General features: G+C 29.2%; 1 protein-coding gene across 3 annotated transcripts in view; it reads right to left on the bottom strand.

Annotated features, from left to right (window-relative positions):
- The window catches only part of LOC107447981 (adenylate cyclase type 2), a 95352-nt gene that overhangs the window by 42682 nt on the left and 26926 nt on the right, over window positions 1-25744 (bottom strand). For 2 of the 3 annotated variants that reach the window (XM_071182191.1, XM_021144315.3), the window contains exons 2-5: window positions 13041-13179; window positions 7513-7653; window positions 7020-7376; window positions 1257-1412 (exon numbers count right to left, since the gene is read on the bottom strand). In XM_071182191.1, the coding sequence (XP_071038292.1) occupies window positions 1257-1412; window positions 7020-7376; window positions 7513-7653; window positions 13041-13172 (786 nt within the window). In that variant the 5' untranslated portion in view covers window positions 13173-13179. Of the gene's footprint in view, window positions 1-1256; window positions 1413-7019; window positions 7377-7512; window positions 7654-13040; window positions 13180-19542; window positions 19637-25744 lie in introns of those variants that run through there. The other variant, XM_016063040.3, reaches the window with a different exon arrangement.

Below are 25744 nucleotides of genomic sequence, written 5' to 3' on the forward strand. Positions count from 1 at the left end.
AATCTTATTTGTATTAGCAATGCATTGTCTGGCGCAAAATTATTCAAACAAACATACATTTTCCCCTTTTCCCATGCATAAATACAAAAGTTGCAATTATTATAATTATTCAATTTATGCATTAATTATAGTAATTGTAATAATTAATTATAATAATGAACAATTTTGCTTTAATCATTTCTGAACATTTATAGCATATGCTGATTTCTTTTCGAAATAAAATTAGAAAACGTACAGTTTGTAAACGAAGAGCGAACACCTTGACTAACTTTTGATCTAATAATCGGATCTTCACGTTTTAGAACTCAATCTTAATGGTCCAAGAGGGTGAGCTCAAATATGCTGATTAATAAGCGATGTCGATATTTTGAGTTATGAAATCAGACACAGTACTTTCTCTGAATAAACATACCTTTTTTTCTACTGATTCGTATTTCAGATCCCCAAAATATAGGGGGTAGCCCCAATAATGGAAAAATGATTCCAATTGTTTGATCAGGAGAGCGGTCCAAAGTTTAAACTTCTTAATATAAATTTTATTTTTCGCGTATTTCACCATATTTCGTGAACTTTTTAAGCTGATTGAAACATTTTTGTACACAATTATAAAATTCATTCATCCAAAGATAATTCCATATGAAAAATATCTGTAGGTAAATATTTATTATTTTTCATTATTTTATTTACTAAGAGTCTTACATTGCAAAATACAAAATTTGAGCGAAATCTGTCAACTAGTTCCTGAGAAATCGAATTTGAAAAAAAAATCGTATTTAGAGATTTCCTCATCAAAGAAAGTACGCTATTGTATCCGATTTCGCAATTTAAAATATTCTCTGTACTAATTAATTAGCATATTTGAGGTCATCCCCTCGATCCACAAAGAATGAGGCCTAGAACATGAAGATCCGATCATTAGATCAAAAAGTATACAAGGTGGAGCTTATTTTTTGCTCACTGTACATTTCGCGAATAGTGAAAACGAAAGAAAAATGAATCTATTTCGAGAATCTGAATTTTAAGAAAAATGAACGTAAAGATTCAAACGGAAATCCGGAAAACTTTTCCGATTTGCATATTTATGGCAGCTTTTCTTAGACAATCGTTCTTTTGAAAGCTATTTTTCAGTAACAAGATTATGAAATGGACGATGGATGGGCATGTTATGGTAGCTGAATAAACATTCGTGACGTTTTCGTTTCACGAAAGTAAAAATAACTGTTTTTATCGAACAAAAGTCTCTCTCTCTCTCTTACCTCTTGATCTTTTTCGTATTGGAGATGAAATTTGCTTTCGAAACACTCTCTTCGGTCAAGAAAAGCTTTTCGGTTCGTAAACTCCATAAGAAACCGGATATATAGACCCACCAAGGCAAGTGACAAGTAGAAAATGACGTCTGTTGACATTTGCCGCTAAAAAAAAGTTTAAAGTTTTTATTTAACTTTAATGCTTTCGATTTATCAGTTAAATTATAACAAATGAAATTTCTACCTAAGGTTCAAAAATTATTCAAAACGTAGAATAAATTTTAAAGGCTCTTACGGTTTATGATAAAATTTAAACAAATGTTACTCGTTTTATACATCATATTTTTTAATCTCATGTTTATAAGCAATATAATTAATGTGCTTTTTAAAATTTTATGAAACTCTACTAACTGCTGTGATAAAATTCGGCATTATTTTGAGTTAATTTAAAAATTTTCAACTATCGTTCTTAAGTTTAAGTCCCGATATCATTTTGTAGGAAGTAATAATCACAGGGATCGTAGTGTCCTTAAAAATTTTAAAAATGCAATTAGCAGCTAGGAAAGGTGAGAAAATAAAATGTAGTTTTATAAATTCATGGCGACCACTTCGCTTAACTTTATTTTTATAAATATATCTGGAAACAAAGTCACAGTTTTTGTATTTTTAATTGGAAGATAATAAAAATAAATCTTTGCCATTTATTTAAATATTATCACCACTTTTAAATTTTTTTAAGAACAGTTCGAGCCTTGAATAATGTACAATTTGGACAAATGTCACATATTAACAAAAATAAATCTTATTTTAATTGTTTTAGAAAGCAGAACTTTCAAAGCTCATTTCAGTATCTATATTCCAGAAAAAGAAAACATAAATTTTCTATACTTTTTAACAACTAAAATTAAAGCTTCAATCAAGCACTTTTTTTCCTTTTTTGAAATTACATACATTAATAAAGAAAAAGCATAATTAAAAATATTATGAACTTATAAAAATCTTTTATTTCCGCGTATTAGTTAAGAAATATTTTTGTTAGTCAATTATCATTGATATTAAAAATTTAAAAATGAGTATTACGGTATATTATATGTCAGAGTTTGAAATCCGAAATTCATCCCTTATAATATCACGTGTAGAAATACTTTTTAATATTTCGCATCTGTATGACATCTTTTGTAAAAATTCTGCTGAAATTACCGTTCTATATGGTAATGACGCTTCTGATTAAAAAAAAAAAACGTAATTCTGCTTAAGAGAAACCACAATATATGGTATTTAAACCATTCATTTGCTAATTTTTTCGTTTGTATGGTAACGGTTTACTGGAATGGTTTTCAAAATTATAATTCTTATTACAACACATGAAAAGTAAATTTCACCATACAAGATGTTTCCTTGCCATGTTCTAAAATATCATGATAAAATTACCAAATTTTACCACATTTACTAAATTTTATGACATATTATCAAACCTTATCTAATTGTTAATTTTACTAAAAGCATTAACAAAGAGCTTTTGTAAAAATTATCGAGATTTTAGGTGTTCCCATAGAGCCAGAAACACGATACGTTTTACCGTATTCTTGCAGTTTAGATCATACTTTTTTTTCTCAGAGTAACATGAGATAAAATAAATTGCCTGAAAATTACCACAAAATCAGTGACCCAAAATGGCGAAAATTTTCATAGTTTTGAATAAATAAGGCCGCTTGTTCTTGTTTTAGTCAAGTTAAATTAACCGAGTCGGCTTGGTACCACGTTTTTCGTCTCTGTATATAGCAAATTCAGATAAGTTTAACTAAAACACATTTTCAGAAGAGTGTCCAAGTAGTTGTCCTAAATGTCCCTTTTCCTTGCACCTCTGGAGCTAGCGTTTTCCAGAATTTGACACAATCTACAGCACTGGTGGATTTTTTTAAAAATCTTAAATGTCCATTTTGTGCAATATAGCTAATTCCTTTTTTTGTTTGGTTATTAAATTTTTCATTCAATCAATCTCTTGTCTTCTGGGTTGTGCAAAGGAAACCCAGAGGTACGCAGAATTGAACATCATTGAACAGCTTCATTGAACGGTGAATCATCACCGGTAATAAAGTAAAATGAAATGGAGAAGACATGTGACAATAATTTAAGTCAATACATTTGTAGAAATTCTATATAATAAAATAAATGTTTCAAATTTATATTTTTATCCAGTATTGTTAAATTTGACATTTGCCATCTTTAAACTAATGTTTATCTATCAAGCTATAGATATTCAAGCTATCAAGCTATTGATAATAATTCCATCAAGCTATCAAGCTCCTATTTAGCATTTCTGAAAATGTATTAGACGATTATTTGTTTAAAAAAACAAAGTTATCTGGGATTATGAAGTGTCAAGATAACAGTCAACTGTTAAATAAAGATTTTACAAATGATTAAAAGAATTAAGGTCTGAGCTAACACGTTTAAGTTCACACGTTTTAAAACAACGTCATCAATAAATATGAATGATAAGTCTTTTCTGTGTTGAATTTTATCTTTTGTGGTTTTTAAAAATAGCATAGAACTGATAACAGATCGCGAAATAGCTAATCCTCTTTGTAATCAAGTTACAGAAATAGAAATTTTTAATTTAGGATTGTTGTTTTATTAATAAGAAAATATTATAACAAACGAACTCAGAAAAAATTAATAATAAAAGTAAATTTACAAGCTTATTTTAAATTCCTTACGATTACATAAAAATTAAAAAAAAAAAAAAATGGCATAAAAATGCTCAGCAAAGATCGCACGTGATGTTAAAATTATCTGTTTGATTTTTCTTTTGTAAAATTAGAATTATATAATTATAATAAGAATATTTGAATGATAAGTTGGTAAGTATTTTATTTACGCCGCACTAGAGCAGCAGAATAGATTGTTGGCGACGTTTTGGGAAACATCCCTGAGGTTGATCCGAGAACAGGCCATCACAATTTTGATCCTCTGTAGAGGGGATGGCTGTCCCGCTTTGGTAGATCGACGATCTGCGCGTGGAATCGAGTACTTTACGGTAGAACAGTTTAACGAGGACCGATTCCGTGCTCCCTCGGTCCCTACTCAAGATGATCAAATGGGTCATTCATCTGCTAACTGACAACAGCCGTATTTGAATGAAAGAATCATACAATAACATGTACCAAATATATCGAACAATTAATTTATCTACTACCGCTAATGGTTCTCGATTTGTTAAGGAGTAATTAACTTTTTGGAATATTATTTAATATTTCTATTTTCATACATACTTCAAAAATATTTAAACTTTTATATGAATATTTCTATGAATTTTATCTGAATTAAATGAATATAAGAAAAAACAAATAAAATTTTGAGCTGATATTACCGATAAATAATACTCTAAAAATGAGAAAAAATATCACTTTTTGTGAGTAAAAGGTGATCCGAACTTTTGCACCCTAACTTCAATAAAATTTATATTTTTATTATATTAATGTATTCGTTAAATTGTTGTACAATACTTCAGAAATAAGTGAAACAATATTTTAAAAATAAGTGACTTTTAAATGAAATCAAGCTTTCATTTCCGTATCGGCTTAATCCTTCATTTAAAAGAAGCGAAAGTACATTCCACATTCACAGCACCTCATTTGCGAAATTTTTAAAGTAGATGCAAGTACTAAATATTTACAATTAAATCGAAGCAAATATCCTTTTATTAGACATTCAAAACTGTGCTCATTTATCTATTTCATTCATGAATCTCAATGTTCTTTCACGACGAAAATAAAATAAATTTTTTAGCTTTACATCTACTCTCTATATTTTAGTATGTTTATGACACTTTTATGAACTATCAAAATTCCAGAGTTATGCTTTAAGGAAAAAATAAGTTAAGGTTTAAAAATATTAATGTCTAAACTCTACTCTTTTAAATTTAAAAAGAAATTGCTGGATAAAAAAAAATCTTGATATGACCATGACGTTTTGAAACTCTTTTGGTAAGAGCTTATTTTCGGGGACACGGATTAAAAATGACCCAACGAATGATAAAACTGAGCAGAAATAAACAAGATATATTAAATTATTAATTTATTTCATCTATAATTTATTATTAAAAATAACAATGTTAATTTACGAATAAAAAGCTTTTATTCAAAAGCCTAATCAATCTTTTTTTCTTTTTCATTAGTTAGCTTTTTCACTTTTTTTCTTTTTTTCCTTTCAGACATTGTTTCTTTTTTTCCTTTCAGACATTGTGTTTCAGACACTGTCTAATTTTGTTATTTTGAGTACTTTATCTTTCGTTTGCTTTGTCTTCCTTTCTTTTTTTTTTTTACAAAAAAAGAATGTAACGGGTGCGGTATAACCACTTTCGGATATTGTGCCATTTAGCTACAGCGAAGAATTATCTTCATATCTCTGTATTCTTTATCCAATTCTACGTGAAATTGAAAAAAAAACCCAGCAAAATTATGGAGTTTTAACTAAAAAGTCAAGTTTTTTTAAACCAGCTTCATACAGTGGAACAACGTGAACTAGTGGGAAACTGTTAAGGTTTGAATGTTTATGCATGCCTCATTAATAAGGGGATCTCGGAAGCAAGAAAAACGGTTCACTCAGTTCTATTACCCGGTCCTACCAAATTCTGCTTTGTGTAGGTTTGAAAAAGGGAAAACCTCTTCGCACGCTTTAAAACCTGTTCTTGTTTGTATTCCGATCAAAGATTAGGTCTTTTTTACGAGGAAATATTTACGCTTTGGATTTAAGCTCGGTTAACAGTTAACTTAGCTACTAGTTACAGTAACAGCTTAATTAGTCACAAAATGGAAATCTGGCTAGTTGTCCTATAAGAAATTTTTTTCCTGTATTTTATGTACAATGGTGTAGGACCACTTGTCCTTATTAAAGAAATGATAAGCAATGGCCAGAAAATAATGATAGAAAGTATGAAGCAAGAGTTGAACAAGCGGTCTCCCTCCAACAATAAGATTTTTCTCCTTGCCATGTTTCTTAAAAAAATATTTTGTCTAAGTTAACGCGACTGCTTTAGATTGGCAGGAAAAATCATTGGATCTTAACCGTAACGGAATAAATGGGCTATCTACCAGCAAAAATGGATTACAAAGCAAAGAAAAAATTAACTTCATTTGTTCACTGATTCAAACATGGTATGGAGTTAAAAAAAGTGTTGAAAACCTTCAAAATCTGTTTGAACATATGCCAAAACTAGTGAAATCTATTTTCAAATAGAAAGAGATAATGTTAAATATTAATTAAGAACAGAATGTGTTGAAATTACCAATAAACCAAAATGAGTGGTTACTCAATAAATATGTACGCTACTATAGCTCTTTTTTAATATTTATTGAAGGTATTGAATTAACTTACGATAAATGAGATAAATCATATTTAGTGGGCTTCCAAGCAAATAAATTATATCAAAATATTATAAACATATCATTTAAATACATTTTATCTAACTCGAGCTTTCATACCACAAGTCCTGGGTTGAATCCTCAGGTCAGGCAAGGTTGACTCAGCTTTTAATCCCTTTAATAGGTCGATTAAATGAGTACCAAGCATACTTGAGGATTAAACACTGAGGGTTCCGGCTTATCACCCACCTTCTCCCCCTGAACCCCAGAGCCCAAGATCACGAAAACTGAGATAGGCACAGTCGCACAGTAGCCCTACGAGTTGTACCTTGAATTGTTTTAAGAAAACAAGTATTTAGACTCAATTGCTACAAGAAAACTATCAGCAAAAAAATCCAATAATTACCCATTTTATGTCTCCTTCCAGTTTGTAACTAAGACTGCTGATGGTTAGTTCTAACATAGTAACAAGAAAAGTTGATATGCCCACTTGATACCATTTAGGGAAGGGTAAAAATGTAGTTGTAATAAGTAGGGTATAAGCTGAGAATCGAGGAGACGCTGGCGTACCGCTGATGAGGTTCAAGATGCTGCTGAAGCTCTCCGCTGTTACTGATAAGATGAGGAGTAATGAGGAGACAATGAATCTAGAACAAGCACTGAAAAACCATCTCTCTTGATAGCTGATGATGTAGAGGACAAGACTAAATGATGTTAAGACGATTCGGAATGAGACAGGAACTTTAAGTGACTGCAGACAGTTCTGGAATAGTTTATTAGAATTGTGGTTCATTTTTAGAATGCAAAGAAAGAAAGAAGAGGAGAATTTTAAGACTAGATACAGTTTGAGTTATTCTTAAGTATTACCATTATTTATGAGTTTATTATGTAGGACTTACGTCTGTGAAGAAACACATGAGTAGTATTGCTGAAATGCTTGATAGAATGTTAACTGTGAGTACGAGGATGAGCATGGCATGGTGAAGGCGAGACTGATATTTCTCAAATAAAGAATCTGCTTGCTTCACGCAAAACTGATCCTAAATAATTAAAAAAAAGAACTGATTTTAGAATTTTTTTTTTTTTTACACGAGCACAACATTTACTGAAAGTAATGTTGTTCTACACACTTGAAAACATGTTACGCGAAAAATCAAAATAGAATTAATTGATTTATTTGTGTTTTAGACTGATTAAAAAATCTGGAACAGCCGACTTCACTTTGCAATGAGCTTATAAGACTGACTGTAATAAGCCTAACAAATGACGTCAGCAGTTTAAAAGTAGCAGTGTTTCTTTATCAACCTACGACATATTTAAAAACGCATCAATATATGAAAGTATATAACTCCTCCTGTTCTCAGTCTAGAGTGTCATGGAGGTTATGACTCCGCAGTTTTGAGACCTACAGTATGGCAATGGTGGCAATGTGACTAGCATGTAGCACCAGTCGTCTTTACTTCCTAATATTATCTGGAATTCATCGATCTGGAGCTGAGTAGGCGTTAAGCCCCCATCGGGTACAGAACTCCGGTCCTGCTCAATGACAGTTATATACCTTAGCCTCTGTGCCATCACTGTTCAATGTTATTTATTTTACTTCGAGAAAAAAAAATATTTAATTTATTAAGCTATTAGAAAATAAAACTAATACTGTAAACTGGAAAAAAAGAAGCTACAATTCATATTTGCCGAATATAACCGATAATACCGATAATATCCAATTGCATATGGCCTCAAAAGGCCATATACAATTGGATATTATCGGTTACATATGTAAATATTTTTATTTCAATCGAATTACACTCATGACCATGAACCGAATTTTTTAAAAGCAAATTAAAAATCCAATTATATTCTAGTATATTCTATTTAACAATTTCCACCAAACTTTCTATTCATTTTTATGATTGTAGACTATTTTTAGTACGCGTATATTGGATGCATCATCAAAGACGAAAAGCAGATGTACATAAAAATAGAATTTTCTTGTAAAAAATGATTTGCAGTTTTACTCTGACGAATGATCGCATGAATAAGGAAAATTATTTGCGGTCTGTTTTTTGAAATACTCAGTGGATCGCAAATATTTGTAATGAACAAACCCATCAGAAGTTATAGTTATGATTATTTAAATTATTATCTATGGAAAGCAGAGTATTTTTCAGGAGTCGTCTCTTATTGAAGATATGAACTTCAAAATTAAAATATAAGAAACAAATTTCGTCGAATTGAAAAATAATAAAAAAATTTAAAATGTGAGTTTTTTTCAAACGAAACTTCAATTTTAGAATAAAAAATAAAATTTCACTTGCATATATTAAACTTTTTATTTATGTATCTTATGTAACCTATGTAACTTTTATTATGTATTATCTTATGTAACTTATGTAACTTTTATTATGTATCTTATGTAACTTTTTATTTATGTATTTTATGCATCATAAGCATTTGTGAATTTTATAACAAATAGCTTTTGCGAACGACGTTTTGAGTGAAATTTAACTGCATTTTCATTAGATGAAACTTTCCTGGTTTGGAGAAGTAAAATTTACTAACGTTTTCTGGTTAACCTTACAATTATACCTCTCTCTTCTATCGTGCAACTTTTGGTTTGTAATATGACTCATGTTCATTTGGTAGTGAGTATAACTTCGGTCAGAAAAAAGGGCTTATTCATTTTAACTATGCTGGTTTCTACATTCTTATTAAGCATTTCATTTTATCATGTTTATTAAAAGACTGTATTTAAATTAGATTTTAAACCGCAGTTAACATTTACTGAATGGCAGTGTAATTTTAAAGTCGATTCAGATGGCGTGAGAATTCGAATTTCAAGACAGGAGCTGGGAAAAAGTCGTTTGCGTAAGACATTTTGAATAATTTTTTTTTAAAGATTATGTACCACGGATTATGTACCATTGTCCTATGATATTTCTGTGACTTAGGAAATTTGTATCATAACTGCGACCGGCAAAAACAGGAAGCGAAGCGCGAAACTATGATAAACAGTGCAATAATCAAGATTAAAATCTGGACTCAGACGATATTAGTACTATGAATTAATTTTCAGAACTATTCCGATTTAACTCCATTTTCTGTAAAGTCATCTTGTTTTTATGTCGTAACTTGTGAGAAAAATCAATGCAAACCAAACATAGACATCATAAAAGCCCATACCTAAAAACATATTTTCGAGGAGCAACTCACTTTCTGGTCTACTTGAACAGAGAAAAATGTCTAATGAGTAACAAAAATGAGACAAAAGGTGTCCCGCTGAAATAAAGCCACATAGGCAGTCTCCAATTTGGCCACTGACTGAAACTGTTTCTTCTTTGTACATCTCCTTTGTACATCTTTTCTCCTTACTGAGGATAGCCCTTCACATTTTCTTGGAAATTTAGGTCATGAGAAAAAGCATGCCATTCATGATATGCACCCTATTATCCAAAAACCCCGACTTTAAAGATTTTTCAACCAACGTATATGAAGACATCTTGCTGGAAAATTTGACTTGGGTCAAAAATTTTGCTTTCAAATGCCAGTAAATTAGCTTCTAGCATTTTTTTGTTTTTTGTAATAGGTTGCTTTCGCTCTGCCTGGGAGGAAAGCCACGTTAAGCTAAACAATTTAGTCGAAGTCTTTTCCCACAACATTTATGAGCCCCCACATTACCGCCCATTTGGAAAAGATTTTCTCATCTGCCGTTTTATATATTCTGCAAGAAATATAGGCCATAAAAAAATAGCAGAAGTCTATGTTGAAAGCTATCCATAAATAAAGAGGAGTAGAAAATGAAAGTATTAGGATGACCCTGAAAGTTTTATGTGCTATTACAATGACGCTAGAAAAGAAGAGGATTTCTTCTTCATTATTCAACAAGGTGGATGCTCCTTTGTTGTGAGGGAAGGCTTCAGGTAACCTTAATCAACCCACTTCCCCAGGCTGCATAATGGCTGCAGATAATCAAATTCTAAAAATCTATTTATTACTATTTCTAGAGAGAACTGATTGTCCAAGCCGGATACTCTTTGACTGCCTTGGGTCCTCAGCAGCCAGAAAGTAGCTGCTTCAGTTTGTGTGTTCAGTTTGTGTGTTCAGTTTGTGTGTTCAGTTTGCCATCATTGAAACCTAGGATATTGCTAATGTACTCCAGGGTTTAGTGAATGGTACACAACAATAAAATCACGTATTTCCTGCAGCATATACACTTAGTGGATATATTAGTTATAATTAGAAGTATCTTTATTACTGCAGGACACATTTTTTTCGCTTTTTCTATTTAATAGATGTTTTTTCCCTGTTCAGGTAGAATGGAAAGTAAATTGCTTTTCGCAAATATGAGTTTATATATAGACTTTCTAAATATATATATATTTGCCTCTTTGGTTTTCTTTACATCAAGTTAATGCTCAAAATCACGAGTGCCTTATTTAAGTGGGACGCACTGTACGTTTCAAAAAAGTATATATTTATTAAAAATTTTGATCTGATTATGTTTGATAGATTCGTTGCCCACTTATTCCAATCTTGACAGTAGTTTTGACAAAAAAATTTCAAGCAGTAAATTGTCTGTAGTTAAAAGATTTATGCATAGTTTTGTTTTCATTTATCAGGTCATAGCGAAAGCGAATTTCAATTTAAAAACGGCTACACAAATATTTACAACAAATGCATTATTCATTTTTCCCCGATATTGCAAACAGTTAATTCCTCCTTTGCTATATTCAGTAGCATGCGACTCAAACAGTTTACTGATGTAAGTAATAATCCATTCAGGAATTTAATTAGAAAATTACTGACATTCTTAGCTCTGAAAAATATAAAATAATATAGGAATAAAACAAATTCTTTTGGCTAAACATATTGTTAATAATTCCCAAATAAACACTTCTAGGAAACCTGATAAGCGAAAAATTCTTTAGAAACTAAGGATATGGAAAAATTATTTAAAAAACAAAGCCATCCATTGCAACTCACAATAAGAGAGATCCATAATCTTTCACGTGTTGACGAATTGAAAAGTACCTGTCAATCAAGTTACAATTGAACATAAAATCACATGTCGCAGCGTGAAATTGACCTTCAAAAATTACTCCGATTCATTCAACATTGTTGATATCAATGAAAGCATTAACAATTGAGTTTTTTCCTAAAATCGCTATCATGAGTCACTGTCTTGTTCATTTGATGGACAATTAAATGATTTTCGTGGTTAATGTTCTTATCTGGAGGTATAACTATTATTAAAGTTCACCTAATCTGTATGAATCCACGTACATCATTAAGGATTTTAGCATATTTTTTATCTAGTTTAGTGCTATCATGATTTTATTTTATATTGCCATATAAAAGAAGACCTATAATTACAAATATTTATGAGCCTTAATTCCATTTACGATAAAAGTTACAAAAGTATAAACATTGACTGTGAGCCAGAAAAGTCATGACTAATTCCCTGTCATTGACAATGCAAATATTTTAAGTAATAATTGAATTTACATCTCTCCAAATGCTATTAAAATCAAAAACAATTGCCGTTTTATGTTTACGATAAAAATTAACGTTTTTAATGGTGTTTATGTTATTTTTTTGTATCTTTGATTTTAACTTTATTATTATTTAAAAAAAAATTCGTAATGACTCGTTTTTACGATTAATTTTCTATTTGTTTTCACCTCTGGTTGACTAAATATAATCCCATTAAAATAATTTAACTTAATGGTAGCAATGCTAATTGAAAAAAAATATCTTTAAAATTTAGAAACTCATTTTGAAATTTTTCTGATTTTTATGAATATTAATTCAGAAATTTCCCATTGTTAGAGCTGTCTTGAGCGTGTCACTATATTCAGTAAGTATATGAATTTTCAAATTTGACTATATTTACTTCGGAGCTATGTTTTTACACATTTTTGCTCAATTTTGAAAGACCCGATTTTACAGATTCTTGCAGCTATTTATTACAATAAACTAACTTTTCATTCAAAAAGTGTCCTGTTATGCCTTATTTTATTCCAAAAGAAAACTTAAATTGGACCAATAAGAAACTAGTAAAATAGAAAACGATTATAATCATTCGCGATTTTTCTAATGAAGAAAAGTTCTACATTGAAAATCGATCAGTTTTTCGGAAAGTTGTTTCACAGCTTTCTCAAAAAACTTTTCAATTAGAATTTTTTTTTTTTGACAAAATAAGGCAAGTTAAAACACTTTTTGAATTAAATAATTTTCTTAATATAATAATTATTATTATTTTTTGAAAAAGAAAAGAAAAGCTCTACAAAATTTGGAAGGTAATTTTATAATATTTTTTATCTTAAAAAATATGAACGAAGAGTTTTTGAAAAAGTAGACAACAGTCTTAAGAACTTTTTTTTTCTAGTCAGGACCTATTATATTTTATGTTGTTGCAAAAATATCTTACCCTGAGATATTTCCAAGACCATGTATCTTGACGCTGTGAGTCAATACTGCCGATTGAGGAATTGGTGATGAGGATAGAAGCGTCACTTCCACGTTCAAGACTCTTCCGAGCCAGGAGATCTAGTCCAGCCATCTCAGGTCTGCAAAGAAAAAAATTTCTTATTAGAAATCTGCAGTAATTATACAGAACTAACTTTTTTTTAAATAATTGTCTATTGTAATTCTTAATTTCAGAAAGAATAGAGACTGAGTATTTTTAATCCGGATAAGACTTTATGTGATATTGTATGAATAAAGGACTTATAATACGAAAAAAATATCGAACAACCATGAATAACTTTTGATTTAATGATCGGATCTTCCCGTTCTAGAACTCAATCTTAATGGTTCGAGGGGGTAACCTCAAACATGCTAACTAATTAGTGAAGATGATAATTTAAGTTAAGAAATCAGACAAAATAACGTATTTTCTCTGAAGAAATATACCGTTCGGATTTTGGAATTCAAAAATATATATGGGATAGCCGCAATCTGGGAAGTATGGTCTCATTAGTTTGGTCATAAGAGTTTTCCTAAGTTTGGACCACTAAATGTTAATTTTATTTTTTACGTATATCACCATAACTCGAGAACTTCTCAAGTGAATAAAAAAACTTTTGATGGCAATTATAAAATTCGCTTATCCAAAGATATAATACAAAAAATAACTTTTAGTCAATATTTATTATTTTTTGTCACATTATTAAATAATAGTCGAAAAAACTTTAAATTGTAAGATATACCATTTTTTCCATTAATTTAAGGAATGTAAGTTTGCATGGCGAAGTGCAAAATGCGAGCGAAATCAGTCGAACAATTCCTGAGAAATATAATTTTAAAAAAGTCGTATTTTTAAAATTCGATTTCTTTTCTTTTTTTGCGCACAGTGCAATATTGATTTTTTTTTATCCATTTTAAAAGGAAATTTTAAATAAGAAAATATTTTGCGTAAGCCAAATGTATCTTTTAAAACTGAATAAGTAAGTAATATTTTTTTCAAGGTCACTAAATATTATTTTCTTAATATTACTCGTACTTATGTAACGTGACTTTTACACGTTAAATACCCTATTCGTTTTCGAAATATTCACCTTGTGAGTAAACATATTGACATATCCGCAGTCACGCATCGTGGAATAGCGTCACAAATGACGATATAACATTCAAAATGAACTAAGAAAGCACACAATTTGCTCACGACGCTCTAATATATACCCGACTTTTCTTCATTATCGTCATTATACCTCAAAATTTTATGCCCTCTCCTTTTAATAACAACGTTTCTGTCCTAATTAAGGCAGTTCATGTGCAAACAGTATTTTGAAGTACATTTTTGTTCAAATCTTTTTTTAAAAAATCAGTTTTTAACGTTTCATTTAACATTAATGTTTTATTACCTAAATAATGCTAAAATATTGAAAGTAATTGCAAAGGATATTTAAAAGTATTTGTGGTGTTACATGCATTATTTTTACAATTAAAATAATTAAGAAAAAGATCTCAAATCACTGACGTCTTTAATTCAGAATTTTATCTTTCACATATTCTTGATATATCTTCATATGAGCAAAAACATATTAATCATCCTTCACTTAGCCTATTTGGTGATCAGGGATCACACAACGTATCACTTATCTCTTGATTTTAAACGTTATAGGCTATTTCAAACAAAATTTACTATTTGATGCATTTCATACTCAAGTATATCCCTATTGGTAATTAAACATTTTAGTACAAGTAGCTAATTTACATTCAGAATATACTAAGAGTGATTGTGTCCTTTTAGTATATGATATTCGAAACCTTATAAAAATGACAATAATGTACACACACTAGAGAACACCAATTATTATTTAAACCAGCAAAAAAAAAATAATAATAATAATCTTATTAAACATTAACAAATCACTCCGGAAAAAGGAAGAACTAGATACATTAAACTTGTTTAATTTGGGGGAAAATTGAGAGGAGTTGAAAATCGATTATATAAAAGTTTTAAAAAAAACACCCCGATTAAATTGGTTTTAATCCGTCTTCCTCACTACTGATCCGTGACACTTAATGTGCATAAAGTTTTTATTTCATTTTTGAAAAGGATTCTTAAATATACATTGAGGGTGATGATTATGAAGTTGTCCTCTTTTCTTCTGGCGGTTTCACTAAATATGACTCCTCAATTCAGCGTTGCAAAACGTGTTTGCTAAATTCTGACACATTTTGCCTTTTATGTAACCCAATGAGGTGAACCAGGTTTGAATCCCAGCAATGGCTGGCAAACACGAATTCCGCATCCAACTGGCACTGACCACGGTACTGAAATAAAATATCATCAGTGGTAGACGGATCATGGGTTAGAATCCTCTTGCCACCAGGCTAACCTTGGGAAGTTTTCGTGGTTTTCCTCTCCATGTAACGCAAATGCGGGATAGTTCCATCAAAAAGTCCCTCGCGAAGGCAAAATTTCTTCCAATACTTGATTCAGGAGTTCCCTTGTCTTCTGGATTAGGTTTGAAATAAGAAGGCTACGGAGTTGAATATCAGTAGTCGTAAATCCCAAACTTAGTCGGCTGTTCAATGACGTTTATAGATTATAAATAATATTTCTGAATACAGGATGTGAAATTTTTTTTTTATTAAAACTTTATAAAAATATAAAAATTTGCAAAATATAACAAAAAGTAATAAGAGTAGACACTTACTAATAAATAAATATAATTGTTTCCAAAGTGCAAATTTTTGCAACGATGCGGAGAAGGAAGCGCTTATTGAAATTTTCAGCAATGGGCCGCAGCAATACTGTATATATGAGCACGTTGTTTCAAAACCAAATTTTTTTTTTTGCTTACTTCTTTCAATTTTGTTAATGTTTCACTTATTTTAAATATATTTCAGTGATTGATTCAATAAGCCCTTTCGTTACTTTTAATTTTTGAATTTTTTACAAACTCTAATTTTATTCAAAAAAATTCCTTTTGAAAAGTATTTTTAGAGATTCATTTGTTCTTAAAAAAGTCATTAATAAGAATATCAAAAATTATAAGTCTTTTTTAATCAAAAATAAGACATTTAATTTTTTTTTTTTTTTAAATGAAGGAGCCGTTTTTACTTAATATCAAAATCAGCAAGATTCAAAATACTTTTTATTTTCATTTTCCTTAAAAATAAAAGGATTTGAAGATGAAAATTGCCTTAAAATAATCATGGATTTTTATACTTGAGTAAACGATTAAAATTATGTTATCAAATGGTTAGAAATAAAGAAAAATAAAGAATTTTTTGTTTTCATATTAAATTTTGGAGATTAAATCGAAATTTAAATCTGAAAGCCGCAGCTAAAAGTTTAGCTTTTTAAAATAAGACACCGTATGTTAGGCATTGAAAGAGTAGTAATTTATGAAGTATGAAAAGTTCTTAAACCTGTAATTACATAATTCATGAGAAAAACTTCTTCCTTAAACAAAAACAAAAATAATAATATACACAATACAGTATTTTGTGTAGCAGGGTAAATGAACTCGTAAAAAGGCTTAAAAGCGTTGGCGAATTTAAATATACTTTTCCATTGAACACGAAAAAATACTTATCCATGCTTTCAGATTAAATTTATTCCGTTCGAAATATATTTCATATGATATGATAAAATAACTTATATAGTACGACCTATTGTTTCAATTGAAAAACTGTTATTTTTGTTATTCGTAAAGTAAATAAATGAGTTAAAAATAAAATGCTTATATATAAAAATGAATTAAAATATTGAGCAAATTTTAAAAATGTTTGCTGTGTGGTTTTAAAATTAGTTTATTGGACACGTTTTTTATCGTAATCGAAATGTGTCTGACACATTTGCCTTTCGGTAAAAATCAAAAAGAAATTTCATTACATTTTGTTTTTAGAGGGGAAATATTTATTTAAGAAATTGTTTAATATGCATCCTATTATATAGTCACAATAAAATTGATGCATATTTTTGAAATATAAAATTATTTCAAAAATATGCATAAAGATTTGTTTTAATTAGCTCTAGCATTCGATGGTGCTTACATATTATAGATCAACATTGCGCAAAAAAAAAAAAAAAAAAAAANAAAAAAAAAAAAAAAAAAAAAAAAAAAAAAAAAAAAAAAAAAAAAAAGATTCAATCGTAATAATTTTTGACCTCATGATCGGATTTAACCATATTAAGACTCAATCTTAATGCTTCAGGGTGGTGGCAACAAATATGCTAATTAATTAGTGCAGACAATATCATAAGCTACGAAATCAAGCAAACACATAAAAAAAGAAAAAAATCAAGAAAAGCACTGTATTTTTTCCAACGGAATTGAATTTCTGACCACAAACATTTAAGGGGTAGCCACAATCTGGGAAATACGATCTCAGTTCTTTGGTCAAAAGTGTGGTCGAAAGTTTGAACCTCTAAAAGTAAACTTTTTGCATAGTTTGCCATATCTCGAAAACTTTTTAAGCCATTGGAAATATTTTTGAACATCCTCATAAAATCTATTTATCTAAAGATAATTCCATGCAAAAATAGTTTATAATAATAATTTATAATTTTTTATTATTTTATTTATTAATAATTGAAAATTTTTCAAATTGAAGGTATGCGAATTTTTCACATCATTTTGGACTGAAATTTTATATGGCACAATACAAAATTTGAATGAAATCGGTAGAATAGTTTCTGATAAATCAAATTTGAAAAAAATTTCATAGTTAAAAATTCGATTTCTCAGGAATTATTCGGCCTATTTCACTCAGATATTTTGCCTCCGTATAAAATTGCTTTTTTAAAATGAAGTAAAATTTTTTATACCTCAAAATTAAAAAAAAACTTCCGACCCCTTTTTAAATAAAATAATAAAAAAAAATTATTAAATATTATTTTTTGCATATATTATCTTTGGGTGAACGAATTTATAATTCTGTGCAAAAAAATTTCTGATTGTTTAGTTTTTGAGATGAGTCGAAATACGCAAAATTTACAATAAGGAAAAAATAAAATTAACATTAAGGAAACCAAATTTTTGACAGCTATTCTTCCTAAACTAGTGTTTCCCAATGTGTGGTACGAGTACCCCCGGAACAGTTTAGCGGGGGTACTCGTTTTTATGCGAAATATCTTGGAACAAACGGAAATTTCAAGAAATTTTATTTAAAAACAAAGCTAACCATGAAAACTCTATAACCCCATTTTTTGCAGAGTTAACCGTTAATACTTAGTGGTGTCAACAGCCAGTTGTGATTTTGAACTTTTGTGCAAATTTTTTTATAGTAAAGGCTTTAATAAATTTTACTTATTTTGATTATTTTTATAAAATATAATTTTTATCCCTAACATAGAGTTTTTTTACCAAAATTTAAGAATTTTTTACCAAAACTTTGTACCAAAAAAGATAAAATAAACATATTAAAAAAAATCCATTCATTTTTCATTAGTGGTACACAGCGTTACGAAAAATTTAGAAAGGATACGCAAAAGTCATGAGTTTGAGAATCACTGTCCTAAACTATTGCAGCCATTATTTTCACATTGCAACTATTTTGAGGGTCCAGAATCCAAATCCGTCGAAAAAAATGCATGTTTATTCAGAAAATCACGTTTTTGTGTCTAATTTCGCAACTTATGTTATCATCTGCACTTATTAATTAACACATTTGAGGTCACTTCTTGGAACCATTAAGATTGAGTCCTAGAGTGTAAAAATCCGGTCATTAGATCAAAAGTTATTCAGAGTGTTTCGGAAATTTTTTTGAGCACTGTTCTCTATTTGATGCGAGCACTGTCTCACTGTTGAGCACTGTGATGTCTGTGATTATTAAAAGTAAAACAAAATAATAATAAAAATATAATGCAGCAATGGAACTTTTTAAGTACTAAAAAAATAGATGACATATACTTTTCATTACCAAATATTTTGTAAAGAGCTTTACAAATGATTTATGCATATGGAAGAAAAGTATTAAATAACGTAACAGTTAATAGTAAAAAAAACAATAACAGGTTTTGTAACCGTTATGTTCGATTTCTTATTTTTGAGACTTTCACTAATTATCTTGAAATCAAATCTTTACATTTTAAATCATCTTTATTATCAGTTCTGCATTAAAAAAAATAACTGAATTTATGTGACAACAAGATTTTTTTTAGTTCAAGAATAAGACCATTGGTCGCAGTAAATAAATAAATAAATTAGAAAAACTTATCGTTTCGCAAAATACATCTATTTAAACGAAAAAGGGAAATCAAATAAAAAAAGAAATTCGTTTTCAGTAATTTTAAAATTGATAATTTTATATTGAATTGAATATTTTTGAAGAAAGAATAATTTTACGCGAAATTTCTATTAATTTAGGAAAATTTAAAAGCAAACTTTAATTTATTTCTCTCTAACATAATTTAAAAAACATAACATAATTTTAAAAAAATTGTATATGATAAACAAAAACAGCATACATACAAATCGGCAATGGCCAATTGCCGGCTCTTGATTTCGCTCCAAGATATCCAGCGGAATTCACCGACGATAAATAACGTATTTTCGAACAATTCACTACAATGGAGAGTTTGATTTTTGTTGAATTACGAAATTATTATCTTACTTTCGATAACACCACTGTTTCCCGAACGAATGCAAACAAAAGAGGTGATACGCTCATTATGTATATGACCTAGGCACTTCTAGTTGGTGCATCTAGTTTCTTAATAGCTTCCTTTTGATACATATCTTATGTGAATGTTATCGTTGATATCTTATGTTGGAAAATGTCTTAGATTTTACATTTATTTAAACTGCTACACTTCCGATTGTTCATCTACATCACAATCCAGATATCATAGTTTCGATTATTCACATCAAATACGTGGATCAATGAAATATTGTCTAAAGGCTACCGTACAGCTTTTCTTGAAAGTACATTTTAATTCGAAGTATAATTACTCATCTTAAAATTTAAAAGTACGTTTGGAATATTATCGATTTTATAAATCAATTAGCTGAATACCCGTTCTACGTGAGGGGTAAATTAAGAACCCTTGGTGTCAATAATAGCATTGCGATTTTTGTATGTTTCTCCTATGCGAATTAGTACCACTTTCCCACTAATTTTGCCTTTAAATATTTAACTAATTTTTTTTTTCATTTCAAGTTGCTTTGATTCAGTTGTGGTGGTTCAGGGGATAGAGTGCTCGCCTCCCAATGCGGTAACCCAGGTTCGAATACCAGCGATAGCTGGTTGATACAAATAACGCACCCGGCTCATACCGACCACAGCGCTAACATAAAGTATCCTCAGTGATAGACGGATCATGGGTTAGAGTCCCTTTTCCGTCAGGCTAACCATGGGAGGTTTTCGCGATTGTCCTCTCCTTGAAAGGCAAATGCGGGTTAGTTTCCACAAAAAAGTCCTCCACGATGGCAAAATTTCTCTCAATACCTGATCCAGGAGGTCCCTTGTCTTCTGGATTGGGTTCAAAATTAAAAAGCTGAAATTATCTTTGAAGAAAATGAATGAATGTTTAAATGTATGTAAATCTATGTAATGTACGCTCAAAACTACCTGAGAGAGGTAAAATTCATCATGTTTACTAGTTTTATGGAAACAACAAAAATACTGTAATTTTTACTGTAGCCCTTTAATAATGATAATAAACCAAATTAAAATATAGTTTTATTAGTAAGCTGGAAACCTCGCTTTTTATTGGTTTTCTAGATAAAATATGAATGCATTTATAAGAAGCTGAATTAACTACAAATACTATCCGTACCTTAACAATCAATTACAAAAAATAATAAAAATGTAGCAACATGATTAAATATTTAATTCTGAGAAATAACGAAACAGAAATGGGCAAAAATTAGCTTGAAAGAAAGCTTTAAACCTCAAGGAAGGAAATTTTTAATTAACAACATATATTCATCAATAGATGAAATATCGTGCCAACAGTAAATGCATAAAACAATAATTGTAAAAATTCGTTTATCATCTGCCACAAGATGTTAGTCACAGAAAAGAGTTTAAATATCTAAATTCGCGAAAATAATTGTAGAATATCGTCGAGTAAGGTATCAAACTGTGTTGAAATTTAATTTAATTTTAAACTACAAAAACAGCTTTATTGAATCCGTGATGGATAGAAAAAGAAATAGAAAAGTGGAAGGCAATAAAAGAAAAGAAAATAAGCAGAAATATGAAGAAAAGTTACAACAAAAATTTCTGGAACCAACGCATGTCTTGTTCTAGAATAATAAAACATAACAAACTATAAATTTGGTGATGAGTTTAAACTTTTGGAAAACACCTCCACGTGCCTTTCCGAAATAGAGGCGGACCTTGTAATTGTTTGTTGCCCTTCTTTTGACCCTTTGACGCAGATGGTGCACCGGTTTCCTTTATATATATATTTTTTTGACGCTCTAATTACAAGCAAAAATATATTTTGGCATTTTTTAATCATAAAAAATAGTCTAATAGGTTACTAAAAAATATATTTGTACTGAAGTTATATTTGTACTAAAGTGTAAAATCCAAAAAAGGTAAAAAAAATTTCCATTGACGTTTAAAAATTTATCAATAAATAATTTTGCGAATTAATGAAATTTCAATGATGAATAAATTCTCTAAGATCTAAATAAATAGCAGCAAATAAGTGCAAATTCAAAAAATTATTTTTTGGAAGTGAGCGCTATCTGGAAGATTTTACTTTTAATGCAGAAAAGACATCGATGTTTCAGGCTGTATTTCATAACCATAAATTATTTAGATGCTAGATATAAAATTTTTCACTCTTTTTGACCAAAATTGATACAAAATAATGAAAAAAGCATGAAAAATATTTTTTTATGAAAATTCTGCGTTGAAGGGTTAATAAGATTACAAACAATACTTATATTATAAGAGTAAGAAATTACAAGCAATTATAAGAATATAAGTAATACTATTACCTAGTGGTGGAATATTGCACATCGTAGTAATGCCTAAAGTTTAGATTTGTCACGCGTATAGTTAATGTGAAAGGTCATCGTAAGTTTAATAAATGCATACACTCACTGTAACAATGAAATGTATTTCTGTTTGATTAGGCTTCAATTGATTTGACTTTAGTGAAACTGCGGATGGGGATAGACAATCTTATCAATTTTGCAGACATCGGAAGAGCACCTTTTTTAAATCTGATATCAAATCTTCAATTTTTAAGGAGAATGAAAATGATAAATTCGAAATTTTAAAAAAGGCAGGCATTGTTCAAAAGTAAAAAAAAAAAAAAAAGTTTAAGGCTCTTATCTTTTAGTTGAAAATAAAGTAGAAATAAAAAAATTACATCAATGCTAAAACTTGTGGGGAAAAAACTGGCAAAAGAAGTTATACATATGGATTTAATGAAAAATGTGTTTTGAACAAAAAAATAATATTAATAATAAGTCAAACCTAAAAGTTTATATATTTTTTTGAGTTTTCAGGCTATATTTAGATCAGACTCACATATCTAGATCAAGCTGAACTAAACTCAGTGGCGCGACAGCCCATAGAGGGCCAAGGCCTACTGTGCCCATCTCAGTCTTCTTGACCTAGGGCACTGGGGTGCAGGATCAGATGCTCCGCTTAGGTGGTCAGCCAAACGCGAAACCCCCAGTGTTTAGTTCCCAAGCATGCTTGGTGAAAGGCTGAGTCAACCTTGCCCGGCCCGAAGATCGAACCCAGGACCTGTGGCGCGAAGTGCTACCACTCAGCTACCGAGCGTCATCTAGATTAAGCTAAGGAAACTAAAAAGAAAATATTTTGTCTGTTGTTAAATACTAAGTATTAAGGGAATCGTCTTACATTTGAAAGATCTTTATCAGACAAATTTGAAAATATTAATACCTGTTAGACATAAATTACAAATTTATCTCTACACTGTGAATACTTGACGGAACGGAATTTTTATAGTAGCTGTGCTACACTTAACAATTTTGCGAGTAAACATACTTCAAACAATTTTCATAATGTTCCATTATTTTGTAGAGAACTGATAAAATTTAGCTTAGAAATTAAAATCGCACTACAATAAGTTCATGTCTAGGAACATTACGGTATTGTGCTTCAAATAAATACCAATTTAAAGCTTCTTTCATTTTAAAAATAAAAAATAAAAATAAAATTCATTAACATACCAGTTTATAAGTAATTGAATACGTAAGTAATTTTGGAAAATCTGGAAATAAAGCTTTTAAAATTTTGGGTGTTGGCCCAGCACCTAAGTTTGCTCTCAACATCTTGAAACATTGGAGTCATCCTGAAACATTGGAGTTACTTTTTAAAGACTAAAGAGAAAAATCGCAATTACTTTTCATTATCGTATGCGCTTATCATTTTCATAACTTTATTTCATGTTGATATTTTGCACCGTCACGATAATTAGTAGAAAGTACAGGGGCTAAAGATGAACAAAACTTAACTTGACAGTCATGAGTAACTGTTAGAAACATACAGAAGTTATAAAAATAGAATCGCTAAAAATGATTCAACAATCGAGATTCGAGCGATTAACCGATAATTTATGAAAGTTCATTTTATGAGAAACTAGGCACAGATTGGCCTTAAGTTATACTTCATATTGTTCATGATCTTAAAATTTTCTCCGTAACTTCATGACTCTTGAAAATGAAGGAATTTACCTCGATAAATCCAAAAATGATTGCGTAAATTCAACTCAAATGTCATTTTGTTACCTTTTGGAATGTTTAAAAAGTTTCAAAATCTTCCAGAAACGTTTCTATTTAGTTCTTAAAGGGACAAAACTCAATACAAAATGTCTGTTCCTTTGTAAGATCTATCGAAACCTGCCATTTATGTTCCAAAATGCTTCAACTGTCTTTAAAAAGAACATCAAAAACTTTTGATTTATGTTACTTTAAGGTTTTATCGCAGAACATTTCATAAAGCAGGGACAATTAATGTTATATTTTTGATATTTTTAGAATATAAACAACTAAACATGTTTTTCGTAATTAATTTTAAAAACCTTTTTTTTAAATGAATAAAAACTAACGAATAAATCAAATGAATAAACCAAATCTAACACAAGTGTTATTATTTCCCAGTGTGGTTTTTAAAAGTTCTGCAATGTTTCGAATCAACCAAGAATAAATACACACTTATATAATTACTATGATAAACATATTAAAGATAAGTGTCATGGGTAACTGTTACAAATATAGAACAGTTATAAAAATAGAATATTAATTGCTAGAAATGATGCAACATTGAACGTTAAAGTTATTAACCGAAAATTTATGAAAGTCTACTTTATGAGAGGCAAGTCATAAATCTTAGTAGTCGTCTGACAAAATCTTCAAGAAAAAAGATTGGTCAAGGTAAAGATTTTTTATTATAATAAATATAAATACTCATTGTTACTTAATTGTTTAGCGCATTTGCATAATTTATTTTTGTTGTTTAGAAACTGTGAAACATTTAATTTCACTAAATGCGAGTTTTATTTAAGTTTAGATTTGAGTGTTCGAAACATATTAACTTTTTTCAATAAAAAAAAATATTTCGCAATAAAATGTTCATTAAAATATAAAATTTGGGTCCCAATACAAAAACTTGTCGAAAATTTGATTTTCTCAGTAAATATTCACAAATTTATCCTTAAAACAAATAATTTATTAAAATTTATAATATATTATATGATTTGAAATTTTATTCAAATCATTGAAATTTCAATTTTTGTTACCTTTTGGAGTGGTTTAAAAGTTTCAAAAACTTTTCTATTTAGTTTCCCGCTAAACCAAAGGCATTTCTCTTTAGTTTCTAAAAGGGACAAATTTTCAAAAAACTTTTTTCGTTTTCCATGGTTTATCGAAACTTGCCATACATGTGCTAAAACATTTAAACTGTCTTTACAATTTAACGTAAAAACTCTTTATTTACGTTATCCCCAGGTTACATCATAGAAACATATTAAAAAGCATGGATTGTTATGTTTTTGAAATTTTTGGAACACAAACAAAATGTTTTTCGCAATTAGTTCTCAAGATACGTTTTACGAATGAAACAACTATTAACACAAGTGCTATTTTAAAAGTTCTGCGATGTTTGGATTCGGCTAAGTATAAATAGGCTCTTTAATAATAACTTTGATAAACATATAAAAGACAAAAACTTCATATTTGAAATTGTGGCCGATGTCCTTAGTTGATAAAATTGATTAACACAGCTGAAAAACCACAAATATATATAATGGTCAAATAGAAGTTATCTTTAAGTACCTGTAAATTACTTAATTTTTTTTGTATCCGCAAAATATTTTTCTTTCAAATGCCATACCCTTACATTCTAAAAATTGATACGTAAGTTTTCGTCAGTCTAGAATTGAGTTAAATGAATTTATGTTTCAAAGTATGAAGTTTTTTCACGAATACTTTTTTAATAAAACTTTTATTTAAGTTTTAATAAGTTTTCAATAATTAATAATATTAAATAAATTTAAAACTCTCCACAATTGAATTGAAAATTTTTTGAAGAAAATATTACATTTGGAAATATTCTAAAGCTTTTAGTAGATTAGATTATTAAATCAGAAGTTATCGAGGAAAAATAGATCCAATCCGAAGGGGTTACATTTAAAGCATTTGTAAAGTTCTATGAATTTTAGCTCAATAAGATATAATGATA

The sequence above is a fragment of the Parasteatoda tepidariorum genome, chromosome 1 (genome assembly GCF_043381705.1).
Source record: "Parasteatoda tepidariorum isolate YZ-2023 chromosome 1, CAS_Ptep_4.0, whole genome shotgun sequence".
Lineage (NCBI taxonomy): Eukaryota > Metazoa > Arthropoda > Arachnida > Araneae > Theridiidae > Parasteatoda > Parasteatoda tepidariorum.